The sequence below is a fragment of the Squalius cephalus genome (genome assembly GCF_949319135.1).
Source record: "Squalius cephalus genome assembly, chromosome: 8".
NCBI lineage: Eukaryota > Metazoa > Chordata > Actinopteri > Cypriniformes > Leuciscidae > Squalius > Squalius cephalus.
Genome location: NC_137129.1, coordinates 5,606,206 through 5,627,799, shown reverse-complemented (window position 1 = coordinate 5,627,799; position 21,594 = coordinate 5,606,206). Strand labels below are relative to the sequence as shown.

Below are 21,594 nucleotides of genomic sequence, written 5' to 3'. Positions count from 1 at the left end.
TGAATACTAAGTAGGCGATGTAAAGCCCAGTAGTCATAAGTGATCTGGTGAAAGTGAAAGTGGATGTGTCAATAAACGTTGCTATTTGCATGCACAATTAACTCTTTCCCTGCCGTTGAAAGAATTTTCCATCATTTGAGACAACGCTTCCCTGCCATTTCCCCTACTTAAAAAAAATATGCATTGCATTAACCCTGCGTGCATTTTAATGCATTGTATTTTTAGGGCTTGCATTTTTATGGGCTGAAATTCAACATAGTTGTATTTTTAAGCTGTGAATATTTAAATTCAAAACATTTCACACACATTTCCTTTATTAAAAATTCAATAATCCATATTCTCCTTTCAGATTTCACTTCCAAAATATTAATTCTTTTTAAAAATACAACCTATAATATTCGACAGGCAATTTTCGGTCCATTTTATTTCGCTTTATAAATTCGCTTCCACAAATTCAGTGGTTCAAATTCGACAGAAAATTCAACATTTGACATCCGGGAACGGCAGGAATATTAGTAGATTGCCGATTGATAATCTCCATAGCTGTTAGTTGGCCTCACCAGCAGGAGGTGCAAGCGGCTGTTGACGAAGAAGACTATAGATAGAGCAACAGGTGATAGTGTCATTCATTCATAAAAATGGGTTTACAGAAATGGAGCAAGCTGTAAGTATTTGTGATGATTATCAGGGCCAGTATATATATATGGAAAAGCTGATAAAGACACAAAAGCTGTGTTTAAATTTAAGTCTTCACAGTTAGTTTTGTTCATGTAAGCAGCTTTCTCTACCGTGAACGAGATTATAATGTTATTCCCCGATGCTGATGTACAGATAAAACGATAAATCTGAGGTAGTAGACATATTTCTCTCGGTTGTTTAGTTTTCTTAACTTTATATGGAGCCGTCAGGACACTTAATGCTTAATGGACTAATACAGTGATATAAAAGACCAAACTCACACCTCATTGGGGATGTAGGCTACCAGACATAGGAATAGGCAAGTGGACTCAGAATATGAACGTAACGTTCAAAGTTTCACACTGAGCGATTCCCAGTGAAATACTGGCATAAAGTTGGCTTGACACTGGATATTCGATATTCACACATTTAGGGACCGTCTCTAAAGTTACATACGACATTGGTACACATGTTTCTAACTTCAATAGCATTTGAAGAGAATGCTATTGATCACAACTATCTAAAAAGTGTGCATCATGCCTGACAGCTACATGAACAATTTACAGTTGGCTTTATGACTGCAAGTCATGCTCTTCAAATGCTATTAAAGTTAGAAACATGTAACAATGTCGTATGTAACTTTACAGACGGTCCCTAAATGTGCGAATATTACTTACATGTTACTTGATTACTTACTTATTTTAATCAAATAAATGCAGCCTTGGTGAGCAGAAGAGTCTTCTATATATTCCATATCTATTGTGTATAAAAAACGTGTGCTTTTGTATAGATTGTTACCCTGGAGTCAGAGCTGATGCAACTGATGAAGCAAAATGGCATCCAGATAAACAATAACAACAACAGCGCTGAGAGCCGAGCCCAGCTGACTGAGAGACTGACTGCCTTACAGTGTCCAAGGACAAGTGTCACTGGAGCAGGTGAGTCACAAACACACACACACATTAATTACCTAAATTATGTTTGACAAGTGTCCTCAAACCAGACCTCATTTAAACACACTCGCATAGCAGGACACACATTAGCAGGTCATTTATTTGAACTATTAATAGCCTATAAACTATTAGGCCTAATAGCCTATATAGTGTAGGTGAAGCACCATGATTTGATTTATTTTAGTTCTTATTTTCCCTCAAATAAACAGAACAACCTTTAAAAAAAATTTGTTTGGGGGGGGGGGGGGGGGGGTTGACATGTCCGCCACTGTCATTAACACATTGTGCTAATGCTTTATAATTATTATGCAATATTTTTTCCATTTATATTTATAGTGATTTTTTTCCATTCCAATATTTATCATTATGCATGATGATGATGCTGATGATGATAATAGTTATTATTACTTTATCATTTTTAAATAACAGAAGAATATTTTAGTATTGCACACTCTTAAAAAAATGGTTCTAAAAGGGGGTTTTGCAGTGATGCCATAGAAGAACCATTTTTTTGTTCCCCAAAGAACCTTTCAGTGAACAGTTCTTAAAAGAAAAAACATTTCTTAGTGTAAAAAATATTGTAATAATCTGAAGAACCTTTTTCAACTGTAACACAATATAACAAGGGCAGGAAACAAGGAACAGGTGTGAACAATGAATCACTATGGAAACTAATGAGTGTAACCATTGCGACGGAAACAAAAGGCAAACAGCAACTAAACACAGGAAGTAAAACACTAGAACAATAGGAACAAGAATACACTTCAATTGAAGAGTCCTTTAAACTCAAGACAGGGCAACATGAAACCGGATTCTTAACGCCATGGAACCATCGATTCCAATAGAGAATCGAATTAAGCATGACAGTAGCAATAATAATCATTATAATAAATATTTGATGAATAATTCAATAATAATTAAAGGGGGGGTGAAATGCTCATTTTCACTCAATCTCCTGTTAATCTTGAGTACCTATAGAGTAATATTGCATCCTTCATATCTCCAAAAAGTCTTTTGTTTTATTAAATTTTTAACAGAAAGATAGGCTGTACCGAGTCTTTCCGGAAAAAACCGAGCGGCTGGGGGCGGGCCCTGTGGGCGAAGCTTAGCTGTGCTAACGCGCCAAGCTAGTGACAACACACAGAGACATTTGTTCAACAAACAGTTTTACTCACCGTCCGGTTCCAACGCACGACCGCGAACCTTTATCATTGTGACTGCTCGATCCTTAAGCATTAGACGATCTGCAAATCCGTAGATCTGGGCTTTGTTTATAAAACAATCATCGTCGAAATGCAGGGAACAACAGTCTTACACAACACAACTCCGTTTATGCTCAGGAAAACAAACTCCATCCACGGGTTCCTTAACGCTGGGTTCTTTGGGAATCTGTGCAGGGTTGTCTTGCCCTGGCAACCAAAAACACACTTCTTTGGTGACATTGACTTCCCAAAAGCCGGGCAGGGCGCTTTGATGGCGAACTGCTTTCACTCTCTTGCTCTGGTCTACGAGTGCGCGCGCGGCCGCTATCTTACCGGAGAAGTGCCCTTAGGACCCATATAAGGAAATTCCGCCCTATCTTACGTAAGACAGAGCCATACTCGAAAAAAACTTTCCGAAACTTGTGACAAACCGGAAGGAGTATTTTTGGAACAAAAATACTCCTTCAAACGTACAACTTAGTTTTTGAAACTTTGTCCATGTTTAGCATGGGAATCCAACTCTTTACCAGTGTAAAAAACTCAGTATGCATGAAATAGCATTTCACCCCCCCTTTAAGGGAAAAATTCGTTACTGTATTTTTCAATACAGAAAGCTTAATGAACAATATTCATGGACACACTGTCCCTCATAGTCTCATATGTGTCAAATTAAACACGGCGACCACTTTCTGCCTGTTATCTAACAATATCTCACTTTGAACTCTGACCTTGCATCTGCACACAACTGAGATTTGTTAATGAAGTTAAAGCAGCACTGTTTATCTCAGGCGCTTGATGCTTCACACCTCACACACTCAATTGTAATGGGTGCACTGGCCCTTCAAATCTGCCTATTCTGAGTCCTCTGTGATCACTGGGATAAGAGCGGACAGCGCTGGAAAGCTGATTAGATGCATTGTGACTGAATGGGGCAGATTATGAGGAAGTGCTGCCGCAGGGACGCTTCAGTTTACTTCTGCAGGAAACCTCTCAGACCCGTTTCCAACAAGAGCCCATTTCATTTCAAATATCCGTAAACAGCATATGGCACTACAGGACAATCCAACATATGAGCAAACTAGCCAGTAGTCTGTGTTAGGATTATGTGTTTCCATCAGCCAAAATACCTGATATTTGATTGCGGCATCCGAGTTTTGTGTCCTTTTTTGCTTAAAGCTTCTTCAGTTCTTGAAAAAAAAAAAAAAAAAATGAAGATCCATTATAAAATTTTATCTGATTTTCAAAGAAATCACACTAGACACACTAGACAAACACACAAATAATGATATGATTTCATGTACACTACCATTTAAAAGTTTAGGGTCATTAAGATTTTTTTAAGAAGTTTTTGAAAGAAGTCTCTTATACTCACCAAGCTCTAATTAATTGATCAAAATATAGCAAAAACAGCAATATTGTGAAATATCACTACAAACTGTTTTGTATTTTAATATATTTTAAAATGTAATTTTTTCCTGTGCTGAATTTTTTAGCATCATTACTCCAGTCTTCAGTGTCGCACGATCCTTCATTCTAATATTCTGATTTGCTGCCCAATTAACATTTCTTCTTCTTCTTCTTATTATTATTATCAATGTTGAAAAAAGTTGTGCTGCTTAATATTTTTAGTAGACAATTCAAATGAACAGCATTTATTTCATATTGAAATCTTATGTAACATTATAAACGTCTCTTTTGATCAATTTAATGCATCTTTTCTGAATAAAAGTATTAATTTCTTTTAAAAAAATATTTTTAAATCTTATTAACCTTTGAACGGTAGTGTACATTCTATGACCATCTCATGCAAGAGTTCATGGTAAATCACTGTAACTAGAACAATGAAAGCCATAATTGCAGAAATGTTCTGTTTTTCTACTTTGTTGCTGTTCTGTGTATTATATTGTATTATGTAATTGTATGGATCTGTTTTGTGTGGTAGAACTGGACGAGCTGACAGGAGCCAGTGGAACTCACACTGAGAGAGACGAGAGGGTGAGACTCACTGTCACACACACCAAACACCTCTCATTCAGGCATTTAATCCAGATGCACTGATGAAGAGTGAAAGTCAATTCTAAGCTCATATTTAACAATTCATGAGTATGTGTTCAATTTAAACCATTCATGAGTATGTGTAGAATGTGTCAGGTTTCTATGGTTACAGAATACTCCATTAAAGAGGGCCTATTATGCTTTTTTTTATATTTTCACCTTTCTTTAGTGAGTAATGTTGCTGTCTGAACATGAAAAAGGTCTGCAGTTAAGTCACTCCAAAGTGAGTTATTCTCTATATCAGTGTCACTGTTTCTGAACTCCCTGAAACCTAGTCTTGAATTATAAAAGGGGGACGAGGCCTGGTTGAGTTACAGTAGTTAGTAGTGTTTTGAAACTCACCGTTATGGTAAGGGGCGTGACATTTCCGAAACACGCTCAAAGCGGTTGACCAATCACAACTCACTGGTCCAGCCGACCAATCAGAGCACACTCTGCTTTTCAGAAGGAGGGGCTTCATAGAGAAAGACAAAAAAAACATTAGTGACAGACTGGGAAGAGAGGATCTGCAACAATGTCAAATATGTGAAAAATAATGTGTTTTTGAACATCCAAGGATGAAAACCTATTCTAGTAGACCCCAAAATCAAAATAAAGGCTTTGTAAAAGGGCATAATAGGTCCTCTTTATCATTGAATGCATTTCTGTTGGATGGTTGGCCACATTTGTGGTCAAAAGTAATTGAATTGTTTTTTTTCCGACAGTTAGTTCTTATGTGGGATAGGATCACAAAATAGGAGGAAAGCAATAACATGTTACTTGTACACATTGTCATTCTTGTATGGTGATATCAAATTACTAATTATTGTTACTGAAGGGTTTTTCAGGTTACCTGAGAAAACATTGGTTACATGGTGTTCTCTCCCGGACTCAAAAGTCACACTGTGTCTCACTGTTGTAGGTGTCTGTAATAACCTTAAACGCCTCTGCAGAGAAACAGAAGGAAGTGCTGTTGGGTCAGAAAAACTGTCAGGAAACAGCTTATTGTTGCAAAGAGCTTTTTTTCTTGTATGTTAACCCCCTCTCTCTCTCTCTCTCTGGTTTCTGTCTGTAGGGCTCTGGGTCTCAATCCTCCAGAGTGTCTGGTGCCACAGAGGCTGATAATGGGGGTAAACGCACCAAACCATTAATACCTGATTAGGGCTCAATTACAGGCCTAATGAATTATGCTTAAGGCCTGAGAGACACAATAAAGAAAAGTCCCAAATGATATGATAATGTAACAAGAGGAACAGCTGAAGTAATGAAGATTGCATCTGTACAGTAAATGTTGTATCTTGTTGAATGCTGATTTTCTCTCAATGCATGATTTTTCCACAGGCTCTTCAGCCAGTCAAGATGAGAAACCTGGCAAAAAAATACTAGACTTGGGGTACGTTGGTGCTAATTGTTCATTTGTAAATGTTAAGAAATATACAGTATAGCTTTATGTAATTGCCAGGGCTGCTTTTATTTGGTCAAAAATTCAGTAAAACAGTAAAGCTATGAAATATTATTACTGTCAATAAAACTGTTTTCTGTTTTAATATATTTTAAAATGTAATTTTATTCAAAGCTGAATTTACTCCAGTCTTCAGTGTCACATGATCCTTCAGAAATAATTCAAATATTCTGATTTGCTGCTCAAGAAACATTTATTATTATTATCATCAATGTTGTGCTTCTTAAAGTTTAATAAAAATAAATCAACAAAAATAAAAAAATATCACATTATAAATGGCTGTACTGTCACTTTGGATCAATTGCATGCACCCTTGCTGAAAAAAAAGTATTAATTTCTTTAAATATATATATATTTCTAATGTCTCTTGTTGGAAAATATAACAAGCTTCTGGTAATATTTTCAGATCTTCTCTGAGGAAACGCAACGGGAAAGAGCAAAATCTAAAAGGATCTCCTGGTAAAAGGTAAATAGAGCATCACATACCTTATATAAGTGACGACATGCAGCCTACCTGATTATGAAAGGATTTCACAGATCATTTTCATAGCAGTGTCAGAATAAATGCATTGTAGTTTAAGTCTAATGAATGTGAGGTACGTTCCTTAAAGGTGTGCCTTAAAACTGAGGTCTTCTGGACTGCAAGATGAAAAAGAGCTTCCACACTCCATCCAAGGGGATTTTTTTTATTTAAAAATTTTTTTTTTTTTTTAATCTAGCCTATATTAAGAGGTCAAAATGTGCCCAAGTGTCCTTGGAGACTGATGAAAAAGGAACTGAAAAACATTGTCACCTCTTTCACTAAGCACTTTTTATTCACCTTTTGGCTTTTCCGCTTGGATTTAATGTGCAAGCTATTTTTTTATATATTTTTTTTAGTTTTTCCTGAGAATACACACTGTGCCACACACATTTCGCATTTGAATGAATCTTCACTGATTCAAAGAATTGCTTAATCAATGATTAAGAATTGCTCAGCAGAACCACGGCTAAATGAAGGTTTTTATTTCCTCTGAGAATATATTCAGAAGGGTCATATCCCACAGCGTTACAGCTTCAATAACCAGTAACTTATCTTTAGCTCCACAGGGCCTTCAGCAGAGAACAGTCCTGAAAGATGCAAGAGCAAGGTGAGAGAAAAGTCACTCAGACACTCACACACACACACATATTCTGTATATATATGTATATGTGTATATATACACACATTTAAAATTCAGGGGTCATCAAAGAGGTATTAAATTCTTCAAAGTGGTTAAAGTGACTGTACAGACATTTATAATATTACAAAAGATTTCTATTTCAAATAAATACTGTTCTTTTTAAGTTTCTAATCATCAAAGAATGACGAAAAACACTTCTACAACTCATAAAGCAACACAACCACTTTCTGGTAATAATAAGAAGAAGAAGAAGAAAAGGAAATGTTTCTTGAGCAGCATATCAGAATAATTTCTGAAGGATCATGTGACACTGAAGACTGGAGAGATGAGGATCACAGGAATAAATTACATTTTATAATATAGTAAAATAAAAAAAGTTATTTGAAATTGTTATAATATTTCTCAATATTTCAGTTTTTACTGTATTTTTGATCAAATAGCCTTGGTGAGCAGAAGAGACTTCTTTCAAAAACATTAACAAATCTTATCAACCCCAAACTTTTGAGCAGTATTGTGTGTGTGTGTATATATATATATATATATATATATATGTAGTGTACTAGTTTTTATTGATAGCTGGTTTAAAAGAAACTGCAATCCATTGTTTTAAATATGAATGCCTACTGCTTGTTTAGTGACATAATCTCCCTCTGGTTTGTTACATTTCCATTGAACAGAAATCTCTTTCCTGGCCACGCTTCTTCTCCTATTCATATTACGTGGTACTGTATCACGTCTTGTTTGTTCAGATCCAAGTTTAATCAGATTTTTTTTTTTAAATGAGATTCACACATTTAAAATGGACTGTTTTGGACCTGAAATTGGGGAATTTAATTCAGCTTGCATGCATTCTGACTCTCATGTTTTTCTTTTAATGTTTTCTTCTAATACTGTACATGAATCTCACAAAAAGTGACCTTGCTCAGGCTGTGATCTTGGGATAAATTAAATCTTGCATTAATGCTTTGTGCAAATGTCTGAAGGACAGAAGAAAAACTATGGCCAGCTACCAATCAATGCCTGAGTCTAGGCGTTAAATTAGCTTTGAATGAATTGCCTCTGTGCCGAATAGTGAATAGTCCAAAATATTCAGAGTATTTTCATAATAAGGCTTTGAGATGTTAGAGACTGCATCTTGTTAGAGACGTTCATTTAAAGAATGCCTTCAAAGTCTTGATTTTGTTTTTGGGGTCTACTAGAATAGGTTTTCACGCTTGAATGTTCAAAAACACATTATTTTTACATTGTTGCAGCTCCTCTCTTCCCAGTCTGTCAGTAACGCTCTGTTTAGTTCCTGTCTCTATGAAGCCACTCCTGAAAAGCACGATGTGCTCTGATTGGTCGGCTGGATCAGCATGTTGTGATTGGTCAACCGCTTAGAACGTGTTTCGGAAATGTCCCGCCCCTTACCATAACCGCAAGTCAACCAGGCCCCGCCCCTTTATTCTGCGTATGCCTTAGGCGGGAATTATTTAAATGAGGAATATTGTGACGTGTTCGTTCCCAGAAGAAAACTCAAGACTACAATAGAGGCGTTTCAGGGAGTTCAGAAACACTGACACTGATATAGAGAATAACTCACTTTGGAGTGACTTTGTAGACCTTTTTCGTGCTCAAACTGCAACATTACACAATAAAGAAAGTTGCAAATGTAAAAAAAAAAAAGCATAATAGGACTCTTTTAAAAAATGCAAATCAATTACTCAGTAACAAATCACAATCATCATTTGAGTGACTGTATCAATGTACTCAAAGCATTTTGTTGGGATGTTACAATAATTTTAAGAGACTTAATTGGTTTAACTGTCAATCAACATTAATTACACTGATGATCCTTTGTCACAATCAATAAAACAATCAGAACGAAGGCAAAATAATTGCATAATTACCTCTCAAGTAATTGAGAAGCAATTCATGCCAATCAACATGATAAAAGGGTAAACGTGTCAATCAGATAACAGTGTTGTCTAACAGGTGTATCTGTGTGTGTGTGTGTGTGTTCAGGGTCCTGGTGTCTCGGATGACCTCAGCCTCAGCAGCACGAGCTCCACAGAGATCAGCGCTGTCCTGACCGATGTTAAGCTGTCCGGCCGATCGCGAACACTCACGCTCTCCTCAGACGAGGTGATGTTTGTACATTTAACCTGACGAAAAATCTGTCGCTATGACTTTCTTTTAGAATTCTCTAACGGAGTTATGGTGTGTGCACACTTTTAGTTTGGTTCCCTTGGTTATTTTGGTCCGAAAATGATACATTTAGTCCTGGTTTGCCTAGCGTTCACACTGGCATTTTTAACACCGAACCTAAAGAAAGAAAAAACTGTTTTACGACATATTTTGCATCTAAAACAACGCTGTGCGCTGGACTGAATGTGCTCATTGTATGTGCGTACATTTGATGGTATTTTTACCAGCTGAAAACTCATGAAGAGCTTATAAAATGTGTAAAGGAGTCAAAACAACGGCAGGAATTCCTTCGTTACACTAACAAATGAAGATCTGAGACACATGTACTGAACTGTAATGTACATCATCGCGACTATCGACTGTGACCTTTTTAGGGTTGAATCTTGTGACATCACATCCTGTTTTGGTTCGTGTTGCCTTCATATTTCAGTCGAACCGCACCAGAGTTCGCTTGAAAACAATTCGGATGGCAGCGTTCACGCTTATTCAAATGAACCGCACTAACAGAGCAATCGCACCAGAGTTTGTTTTATTCCAAACCTACCAAGTGTGAACACACCCTAAAGAATCACTTGCATGCTAAAATGTTCTGCCTGCAAAGCGTATACTATATATGAGTGTTTCTCTTGTTATTTATGCTGCGTTTATTAGAGTGTGGATATGATTGAAGATGAGGTGAGTTTGAGTCCCAGCATGACTCTTCTTCCCACTTAAAACACTTATATTTAGTCTAGTTCTGGCATTCACTGCAGGTCATTTGTGGCCCAAACAATCATTTTCTCATTTTTTCTTGGACTCCATTTGTTTCCTCAAAGTATATTACCAGTGCTTTCTAGAAAAGTATGTAAAATTCATGGAAGCTAATTCACATAAATGACTTTGTCCAACCAGTGCCATAAGCTAGTGTGTGTGTGTGTGTGTGTCAGATTCTAGATGACGGTCCGCCTCCGAAGCCGTATCAGTGGCAGAACCGTAGTGTGACTGAATGGACATGTCAACAGGTGTCATGTTGGCTCATGGGTCTGAACCTGGAACAATATGTCTCTCTTTTTACTGCCAAGAATGTGGATGGAGAGCAGTTACTGAAGCTGGACAGCACAGCACTCAAGGTGAGGAATGAATTTGTTGGGATAATTTAGTCTCTATTCATAGTTTTCAGCCATGTGAACTGGAGGGCAAAACATCCATAGAACTGTCAATTATCAAGCCACGAATATTTAGACCTCTTTAAAAGAAGAAAAACTTCTTTTAAAAGAAGAGAAATATGTTAACAAAATGTTTTAGATCCATATACAGCACCTGCTGTAGTATTTGAACTCTTGAAGTGCCTTAATGTACTAAAACAGTGATGTTAAAAGATCAAATTCAGCATACACATTATTGATGATGCATACTATACACCGGTGAGCAGATGAGCTTTGAACACAGAATATGAACACAATGCGCTATATGGTTAAGGGTTATGAGGCAAGAGATGCAATTATAATGCATTACGAGCAACAGCGCATTGCTTTCATCTTCTGGGTTCATCTGAATATAGTATGCATCATCTATAAGGTGTTAATTGAAATTGGTCTTTTAAGATCACTGTCTTATGAATATAAAATGCCAAATATAAATAATCTTGATCACACTACATGCTGATGGTCAATTTAAAACTTATTCTGGCATGATATTTTCCCCTACAATTCAACAGCATTTTATTTATTAATGCACATTTAGAGTTATATAAAATGTTTGTACATTACTAAATTAAATATTTTTTTAATATTATGCATTGCATAATTATCTACTCACTTAATTGTATCTACATTTTTAAGATTATCTACAACAAAAGCTTTGATTCATTTTGTAAATTTTTTTTAATTATTTTTTCCATTAAATCCATTAAATGTGTGGAATAGATGTTTATGTTTTAGGCAAATCTGCTTCCAGCCATTTGCTAAAATTTCTAGAATAATTCATGTCCCATCTGCTTTCCCAGTGATGAGAAAGTTATCTTTAAGAGATTAGCATAGTTTCTTAAGACCATCTGATCTGAACATCTCGTAAGTGTGTTTGCCTGTGTTTTTGGCAGGCGCTGGGCGTAGAATCCTCTCAGGATCGGGCTCTGATTAAGAAAAAGCTGAAGGATCTGAAGTTGTTGATGGAAAAAGCTCGCAGAAACAGAGAGAAAATGGAGAAACAGCGCAAGAAGGAACTGGAGCAGGCTCAGAAACAAGGCCAGAAAAATAGCAACTCCTCCAGACCAGGAGAGGGCGCTACTGAGTGACAGTACTTTTAACCCTCACTACTATCTCACCATTTTAAGTACAGATGAGTTCAGCAATTCAAGAGACTCGAAGTTCATTGCAAATGGGGCTCATTGCTATTGAGCTGCCATTGGATGAATTGAAACCAAAATGTCCAGATATGGATTTTATTTTTACTGAACAATATTCAGGTTTTTTTCTTGTTTTAGCAGAATGATCACTGCTTTTTGGTTTCCTGTGTTTTATGTCTGATTAATATCTATTTATTTGCATATGGAGAATATGTATATGTTAACCAGAGCATATCAGCTCATAACTATCCACGGCAGTTAATAACTACAAGCACCTTTAGACAATGTACATATGCAGAAAACCTAAATATGAATATGTCTAACGTGCCATTTTTCTATCAAAACAAGGAGTTTGTTCAAGGAAATCGGAACGTTTTTAATACGACAAAGCACAGGTCATAGTGATGGAGAGTGTTGCTGTGGAGTGTCTCTTCATCTCAGACTCGAGTTTGAGTGCTGCTCAAAAGAACCACTACAGTCTGACGCAAACCTTACTGTGATGAGAAGAAAGCCATTCTGGGAAATGGGATATCACGGACCCTCATTGTGGATATTTCACTTGTATACTTTGAACCTACCGTTCGGATCTCCTTCAACGACCTGCCAGTATTCGAGTCGAATACAACTGACGTGTACGTTCTTCTCCGTGCTTGACACCTCAACGATCTTTGGAAGTCACGTGGTGGCAATGCGATGCTAAAGGAATCCTCCAAAGATGCGAGACTTGTACTCTGAAAGGAAAAAAGCTAGAAAAAGCCCCTCTGCTGCTTCTGTTCCACGGCGACCTGCTTCAGTCCTCTCCATCTCTGTGAGGTAGATTCTCAGTTAGACCCAAGTGCTGCCTTTTGAAGTGCTTTATGGTTTATGGTTTGAGGTAACAGTCCGGATCACGATTGTGTGAACGCACGTCTCTTTTACCGGCATCCAGTAGAGCAGATGACAAATGTGCACTTAAAACAGACCTGTATCTATATACACTACCAGGACTTGACATTAACCCCCGCCAACCTGCCAAATGCGGGTGTATTTCAGCAGTGGCGTGTCACACACTGTAAAAAATAATTCTGTAAAAAAACGGTAAACTACTGGCAGCTGTGGTTGCCAGCATCATACCATAAAAATACGACGTGTTACTGTTTAAACATGCAGTTAAATTACAGTTTTATACTGTAGCTGACAAAACAATATTTAGCTGTTAATTTCAAAAACAGTAACGTACCATATTTTTACGGTATGATGCTGGCATCCACAGCTGCCAGTAGTTTACCGTTTTTTAACAGGATTATTTTTTACAGTGCACGGTCACTCCTACTAGCCACTTTGCCGGGTTGAATTTTTTTTATATAATATATACATTTTTCAATTGTAGTCTTTTAAAAATGCTTCTGAAATAAATGAAGTGCAATGTATGTTGTCAAAAATATAGATTTTTCGATGCATATCGAAATTAAAATGCTAATTTCCCCACAGAATAGATACACGAAATCAGCTGCCGGTCTTGGCGAATGTTCACGCAAACACAGTTAGTAATGTTTTAAGTGAAAGTAAACAGTTGAGAAAGAAAACGCATGTGTAACAGTATGTGTGTCAGGTATTAAAGTGACAGCAGCCTAATATTCCTGCTGCCAAGTTATGAGATAATATTTTAAGTATCTATATGGCAGTTTTTCCCCTTGGTTTCGATGGAAATGCTGAGTGGCTCGTAACTTTGGAAAACCAAAGTGGAACACCACTTTTGGTGAGCAAAAAAGTTAATGTCAAGCCCTGTACACTACCATTCAAAAGTTTAGGGTTAATAATATTTTTTTAATACTTGCAAGGACGCATTAAATTGACCAAAAGTGACAGTAAAGACATTTATACTGTTTTAAACATTGATCATAATAATAAATGTTTTAGAATCAGTATATTAGAATGATTTCTGAAGGATCATGTGACACTGAAGACTGGAGTAATAATGCTGAAAATCCAGCTTTGATCACAGGAATAAACTTTTGAATGGTAGTGCTATCATGTTATCAGTATAGACTTTATTCAGTTTGATCCCATTGTGTTTTTATCAGTATTTGTCACACTCACACAGAGAGCACCGTGACGTGGTAAATAAGTCTTTTATAATGTAATTTACTGCATAGAGTAACCAACATAGCCTCTATCAATTTATCCTGGGTTGTATTTAAAAATTTATGCAACACATTTCCCTTATGTATCCATTGCAAGTATACAAAACACAGTAGCCTACAGACGTCGCTTTTGCATTTTAGATTCAGCTTTGACGAGTCGTACAGTATTAACCCCGCGTTCCTTTCACTGCCCAGTTTTATCTGTCCATATCACATAAACATGCTGTTCTCCCATCTGTGATGATGATGTTCATGTTTACATTTGAATAACTGGTTATTTCCATAGCAACACGAAGGCAGCTTCACTGGTACTTGGGCACTGTACAGAGAGCATTAGGCAGTGCCTGATGACCCTGTGGATTTATTATAAGCACTCAATGGGACTCCATGTAAGATTATATGCATTGTTACTTACTGAATTATTTATCTCTAATAATTTGAAGTCTGTCATAGTCTATTTATTTTTGTTCCCAATCAAAGAAATGTTTGTAAATCAGTTCACGTTCTTTATTTATGAAGCAAAAAAAAAAAAATCAAAAAGTCTGATAATTAGTTTCTTCATTATCTCACAATGCTCTTGTGAAAATATCATTAAATGCTCGTCTTAACATTGTGAAATCCTTTCTGACTGGCAAATAACCTGCTGTAGATCCACATCTAACCTGCCTATCCATTTACGATATACTGACTTTTCCTATGTGAAAGTTAAAGCAATAGCTTTTTTTAGACTTCCATGAGGAGACCGAAGAACGGGTCTGTCTGTTTGAATATGTCTGTGTGCAAGGATAATCATGTACTGATTCGAGGACAGAAATGTGGTTCTCTTTCGTGGGTTATTTTGTTGTTTCCACCATAAAGCAGATTCAGTCAGGGCTGCACGCAACGCCTGAGAAAAGAGCGTTAACCTGTGTATTTTCTTTTGTCATACCCGCATGAGGGACCTTAATGTGCCATAGCCTACCCATTCTTTCCAAAATACTCAATTTTATCTTATTTTTGTTCATGAACAATTAAAAGCCTTGTGAAAGTTTGTCATGTTGGACTGTAAATACACTTCAAATGACACGTTTGGTCAGAGAACTACAATGAAAGATCATTCCAAAGTGTCTCGAGTTGTTCATGTTGTTCATGTGTAAGAAGTTGATTCGGGTGTGGATGTTTTGAACGTTAAAAAAATTACATTTTGCCAAATTGGTTCTGAACTAAGATCATTCCAAAGTTGTTCATGTGCAAGCAGTTCGTGTCCAGTTGTTGAATTATTATACATGTGATTTGTATGACCTCAAATGAATCTATCAATTTGAGACTATCAATTTGTCAACAGCATCCCCTGAAATCACAATCAGGAGTTTAATGGCCTTTAGTCCCTGTGTGTTAGCTTTGAGGTCACCTATAAGGTTGTATACATGCTAAAAGATTTTTTTGTAAAATTTTGTCTTCCAGGAAAACAAACAAAAAACATTGATGACTCATCATGCACTACACATATTTTTGTCTAATCAGATGCTCTGAATAAGAATGCTCCGCCCCCTAATACCACCTGCAGCTTAAGCTGCTTTTTTTAAAGGATATTTCCTGCCCCAAATGTCCTATTTTAATATGAAAACACTTAGCCTTGTTACACAAACCTTGAACAATTCTAATGTATTGATTTAGTACTTATGAAACTGTTATTGTTAGCACATCTGAAAATGACTGACTTGTGGAAACAATACTGAACATCTTATGTCAGCTTTATGGTGTTTATTTTCATAAATGCACATGTAAGACTATAATTCACCCGTTTCATCTATCCAATCCTATCACAGTTTTTACAAGGTAGGGTTTTGCAAGACGAATATGTGACCTTGGTTAACTTTTGGTTAACGTTTGCCTTTTGTAATCATGGTTTTGCCCAAAATAATATAGTTGGCCTAGTACAGTCATTATAGGCCTAACTGTAATAGACAATCATAGTAAATCAGCATGTCCTCTTCTTCTGCAAACATTACGTTTACTCGTTTAGACTTACAAATGAGCAATTCATTTTAAGGAGGCATAACAGAAGTGCTAGATAGCTAAACAAAGTTTCACAAACCGTCTAAACAAGCTAGAACGTGGAGGGATTAACAAATTGTGAAAGCTAAGAGGAAGACGTTAGCTTTTAGCAGGATGTAGTTATGGAAATCGAAGACTTTAGGATATTTGAGTGTAGTAACAATTATATTTTGGCGGATATCATGGTAGCTACTATGGTAGGTTGGCTACAATAATTATATTTTTTTGTAAAGGTAAACTTATAGTTGTTTTCCCGGTTTAGTATGCTATGCATTGACCTTTTCCCCTCAGGCTATTAATAGTGAGACTGTGACTGGCTCCACCGATTGTGTTACACAGCTTACGCTCACCGAATTCACTAAGCTTTTGGGAATCATTTACTGAAAAATTGTTTCTTGCGGATTAATCGGTGTGTATGTGTGAGATATGAGCGGGAAGATGCTGAGGAAAGATGCTTTTGCTGAGGAAGATGACCGGGAGGATTTGTTGCGGCGGGAAGCAGCGAGGCTTGTAAAGGCACGCTTTCTAGAAGCGCTCATGCGTGACGATGCAGCGGAGGTTTCTAAAATCCTTCGCACCACCAGCATCGACATAGACGCTGTGTTAGACGTGGAGGACCGCGATATGATCCTTGCCTCGTATAAGAAAGGTAATTCATGATGACAACACAACACAACAATCGCTCTTTTACCAGAGAAATCATTGCACTGCATGACTGCAATTAGTTATCCAGCCACAGGGTGGAGCCAGACTACCAGTAACACAAAATAGCCTAAAGATCGTTTATGTGTCTATGAAATCACCCTCAGTGAAGCACTCAGTGTCCTGCAGTGTGATATGCTATTTAATCTAAAACCTTTTTTTAAATAGCATTTGTTCAGTTGTATAATCATACAGGTGATTTTTATGTATCAAAAGCTTTTTGTACTAAATTAGTTTGTCACAACATCCCTTCAAATCAAAAATAAGGAGTTTAATGGCCTTTAGGCTTTGTGTGTTAGCTTTGAGGCCACCTATAAGGTTGTATACTGCTAAAAGTTCACTTTTTTGTATGATTTTGTATTCTGGGAAATCAAACAAAAAATATTGATGACTCATCATGCACTACACAGGTTTTTGTCAAATCAGATGCTCTCTAGAATGAAAATGTCCCGCCCCCTAATACCGCCTGCAACCAATTAGCAAGCTGCTTTTTAAAAGGATATTCCCTGCCCCATGTGTACTATTTTAATATGAAGTATGTGAACACACTAGGTTATTGGCTACCAGGTTATAAGTTGGAGACATCCTGGGCGATGGGTCTTCACGTGTGTATGATGTACAACGCTTTGAAGAGTGCCATAGTCCTTCTGCAGAACGGGGCAGCGGTCAACAGGAAACCTAATGGGAAGACCCCTCTACATGTGGCCTGTACGGTGTCTAATGCTGACTGTGTGGAACTTCTGCTGGACTGGGGCGCACGGATCAACAGCATGTCCCTCAGTGGACACACACCTTTACACCACTGCATTACATCAGAGTCTTTGGACTGTGCCAAACTTCTTATTCTCAAAGGTCCGTACATTTGAAAAGTTATGATTACACATCTAAAACTAAAATTATGACAACAACAAAAAATACCTTTTTGTTGCTTGTAAAAAAAAATAAGTGTTAGCTGAAATAAAAATAAAATACATATAATAATAATAAAAAAAAAACTTATTTTATTTCAGCTAAATCCCAAGGCAATATTTTTCTATTTCATTTAGTTTAACTTAGGCCTGGTTTCACAGACAGAGTTTAGATTAAGCCAGGATTAAACCTTAGTTCAATTAGGACATTTTAGCTTTTATAAAGCATCTTGAGACAAAACAATGGCACTGACATATTTTAAGACTTGTCAGTGAAAGTTGCTTTCAGTTAAAACAGCTCAAACATGCATTTTAGTCTGGGGCTTAAGCCTTGTCTGTGAAACCAGGCATTAATGTACTAAAATGTACTGTACTGAAATAAAAATGAATAAAAACTATATAGACATATTTTTTTTTTTAATGAAAAAAATAGACAAAAACACAACAAAATGACAAACTTTTAACTAAAATTAAAATGAAGATGAAATATATGCAAATAAAACTAATTTAAAATAATAAAAACTATAATAGTATATCAATGATACTAAAATAACACTGCTTAGTTAATCTAAAAGGAAGAATCTGTCATTATTTACTCCTGTATGACTTGCGTTCTATGGAACACAAAGATTTTAACTGTTTGTCCATATAATGAAAGTCAATGGGGTCCAAAACAACACTGGACCTCACTGACTTTTATTGGTGTGGACAAAAAACACCAAAAACACTTCTAATCTGACTTCAGGAGCAAATATCAACATGCCCAGTGAGGAGAACCAAGACACCCCTCTGCACACAGCGGCCCGCTTCGGTATCCCTGAACTGGTGGCTTTATACATTGCTCAAGGAGCTGACATTAATGCAGTCAACGGCTACAAGGAGACGCCTCTGATCACTGCTGCATTCTGGGCCATGGACATTCGTGAGCGAACCTACAGCTCAGACCACCATCTTGTCTGCCGGATCCTGTTGGACCACAATGCTAACTTATATTTATATGAGGAAGACAAGAAGACGGCGTTACACAAAGCGTGCTGGAATTATGACCATGTGCTCATCCAGATGCTCCTGGAGGCCGGTGCCGAGACGAACACTATGGATGTCAATGGATGCGCAGCTATACAGTATCTTCTGAAGGTGACGCAGATCAGGCCGTGGGCCATTCCTGAACGCTGCTATCAGCTGCTGCTGAACTACGGAGCAGCCCGAGTGTATCCGCCACAGTTTCACAAGGTACATCACTCAACCTTTATTATTTTGCTATATTTTGATGGTCAGCTGTTGGCACTTAAAGCGGGTCTTAAAGTATTACCGTTGTTGTTCTTGGTTGGTAAGTAGGTGTTGCAGTCGTGTCATGAATACCCCAGGGCAGTGGAGGTGATGGTCAATTCTTATGAACATATCAAGTACACTAAAAAATGGAGAGCTGCCATTCCTGAAGCTGTATATGAGGTCAGAAACTAACTATTTATACACTGCAAATAATGGAATTATTATTTAATAATGGTTTTTTTTATTATTTAATAAAATATTAGAAAATTAAATATCATAAAATACATAATAAAATATATTTTTAAATATTTTTAAATATTTTTAAATAATGTTATTATTATAACTTATATTATTGTTATTCATTATTTTAAAATTAGTGCAAAAATAAGCTGTTGGAAAAGGTACAATTTTTTGCAATTTTTGGAATCTTGTTTACAAAATATTTAGAAATTTTTCTTGAGCATCATCATATTAGAATGATTTCTGAAGGATCATGTGACACTGAAGACTGGAGTAATGATGCTGAAAATTCAGCTTTGACATCAGAGAAATAAATTACATTTTAAAATATAGCATAATAGAAAACATTATTTTAAATTGCAATAATATTTCACAATATTACTGTTTTTACTGTATTTTTGATCAAATAAATGCAGTCTTGGAGAGCATAAGAGACCTATTTAGAAAATATTGTGTAAAGAAAACAATATTTTGTGATGTTTTTACTAGAGAATGAGACGAATACTTTTTTTTTGCAAAGTGTCATCCAGTTGTAGGGCATTATACATTTCAAACTAAATATTCATACTTGACTTGCAAAAAAAAAGAAGCAAAGAATAATTTCTCTGTTGTATGTTGTTGCCCTGCAAGTCTTGAATGCAGCACACAATGAAGTAAGCTATTTATTCAAGAAGTGTCCATTAATGAAGTGTTGCTTTTTCAGCCGTATCTTTTCTCCTTCATTTAGCGGCACAGGAATTTCTATGACTCTCTGTTTGCCGTCTGCACCAACAGTCCACGGACTCTACAGCATCTGGCCAGATGTGCGATACGTGCCGCATTGTCCAATCGCTGTGAATTGGGTGTCCAGCGACTCATTCTTCCTTCATCAGTGAAGAAATACCTTCTTCTGGAGCCTGTCGGAATCATATACTGACATAATATTCTGCATTACAGACATATGACTGCTGAAGAGTCGCCATCTTTTACATAAATCCTCCATACATCACGTTTGCTTGTCAGACATTCCTCATAACCAGTGTTGGCGACATTAGATGTTTCATTTACATCATTTGATCCTTTACCAGCAAACAATAATTGTTCCGATTGACTTAATATGAATATTTAATATTCAATATGAAATATAAACAATGAATCATTTTATATGAATGCTAATAATATCACTATTAATTACGACACTTTCAAAAGTTATTGGGCATTCCGCACATCCATAAGCCTCATGTCTATCTGCGCTAATGAAAGTCAAGTTTTAAGCTTGTCTGCTAAGACTGTAGATCATTTTTGAGGGGGAAATGAACAATGGAAAGCCATATTTAGCATAAGAGGATAATATCATGGAGTACGCCAACAGCACATTACAGATAACAGCTGAATAGGATGAGATGTCTAAGCCATTAGTCCTTTGGTCAAAGGAAAAACTGAAGTGCTTATCAGGCTTTAACCCTGAATAATGAGAGCTGACACAATAGTCATGGATCCTCTTTAGAGCGGCCTCAATTCATTTAAGCTATAAAGGGGGATTAAGGGTCTTTCTTTTTGACAAGTTAAAATGATAGAACCCAAGAATAAATAAATAAAAGTTACAGGCCTATGGTTAAAATGGTTATCTGGATGAATGTTCGGAATTTTGTGGACTACCGTTTTAAACTCTTTGTTTCTAAGAGCCACAAGACATAATAGAGATTATAATATTTTATCAACCTTAGAACTACAAATGTTTAATATAATAATAAGGGGAGAACAGGGATGGTTGTAACACGGGTCAGTTGTAACTATTCCAATCTGTCCAATCAGAGTTACAAATCCCCTGATTCACTTCGCACATGCTCAGTTTAGTCCATTAGCGTATTAAGAGTGGAAAAACCAAATTTGAGGTATGAAAGTTAACTTTTTTACTTTGTTTATTTTTGTTTTGGGAATTTCTGCTTTATAGTTAAACTCATCTAATTAAAATTATGTTTATTGTGTGTCTGTAGATATTTTTCATGCAAGTTGTTAGTGCTAATGCTTTGCCTGTTAGCTGTAAGGTGAGCTAGTTCATGGCTACATGACTCAGGGTTAGTTGCAACAACATTGAAACTTTACAACCTAACCCTAACACCTTACACACACACACACAATGTTCAATTTCAATTTTATTATGGCCAATATTATGACTGACAGTAACAAACATGCTTACACACAAACAAAGTTACACAATTGTTTGTGCACACACAAATAATGGTCAATTAATATGACTGAGAGTGATACAGACACACACATCAGTTATATTTTAAAGTCATTGTTGAATAAAAAGCTTTCAAAACCCTT

At 36.5% G+C, this 21,594-nt stretch overlaps 2 protein-coding genes across 4 annotated transcripts in view; both read left to right on the top strand.

The window, feature by feature from the left end:
* The window catches only part of ppp1r9a (protein phosphatase 1, regulatory subunit 9A), a 59,980-nt gene extending 45,315 nt beyond the window's left edge, over nucleotides 1–14,665 (top strand). For 2 of the 3 annotated variants that reach the window (XM_079878225.1, XM_079878224.1), the window contains exons 11-20: nucleotides 1,469–1,616; nucleotides 4,776–4,828; nucleotides 5,943–5,997; nucleotides 6,209–6,260; nucleotides 6,736–6,795; nucleotides 7,411–7,459; nucleotides 9,497–9,616; nucleotides 10,331–10,354; nucleotides 10,606–10,788; nucleotides 11,757–14,665. In XM_079878225.1, coding sequence (XP_079734351.1) covers nucleotides 1,469–1,616; nucleotides 4,776–4,828; nucleotides 5,943–5,997; nucleotides 6,209–6,260; nucleotides 6,736–6,795; nucleotides 7,411–7,459; nucleotides 9,497–9,616; nucleotides 10,331–10,354; nucleotides 10,606–10,788; nucleotides 11,757–11,951 — 939 coding nt within the window. In that variant the 3' untranslated portion in view covers nucleotides 11,952–14,665. The remainder of the gene's footprint in view (nucleotides 1–1,468; nucleotides 1,617–4,775; nucleotides 4,829–5,942; nucleotides 5,998–6,208; nucleotides 6,261–6,735; nucleotides 6,796–7,410; nucleotides 7,460–9,496; nucleotides 9,617–10,330; nucleotides 10,355–10,605; nucleotides 10,789–11,756) is intronic. The other variant, XM_079878226.1, reaches the window with a different exon arrangement.
* A 1,786-nt stretch (nucleotides 14,666–16,451) lies between these two features.
* asb4 (ankyrin repeat and SOCS box containing 4) lies at nucleotides 16,452–21,594 on the top strand. Its single transcript, XM_079878238.1, has 5 exons — nucleotides 16,452–16,811; nucleotides 17,417–17,716; nucleotides 18,518–19,005; nucleotides 19,111–19,224; nucleotides 20,012–21,594. The coding sequence occupies exons 1-5, from the start codon at nucleotides 16,589–16,591 to the stop codon at nucleotides 20,198–20,200; spliced, it is 1,314 nt and encodes a 437-aa protein (XP_079734364.1). The 5' UTR covers nucleotides 16,452–16,588; the 3' UTR covers nucleotides 20,201–21,594.

Bases quoted from the DNA above. Each gene is read 5' to 3' on its own strand.
- asb4 (XM_079878238.1), top strand. From the start codon at position 16,589: ATGAGCGGGAAGATGCTGAGGAAAGATGCTTTTGCTGAGGAAGATGAC. The intron at 16,812-17,416 runs GTAATTCATGAT...TGAACACACTAG, and splicing joins CCTTGCCTCGTATAAGAAAG to GTTATTGGCTACCAGGTTAT. The intron at 19,006-19,110 runs GTACATCACTCA...GTTGGTAAGTAG, and splicing joins ATCCGCCACAGTTTCACAAG to GTGTTGCAGTCGTGTCATGA.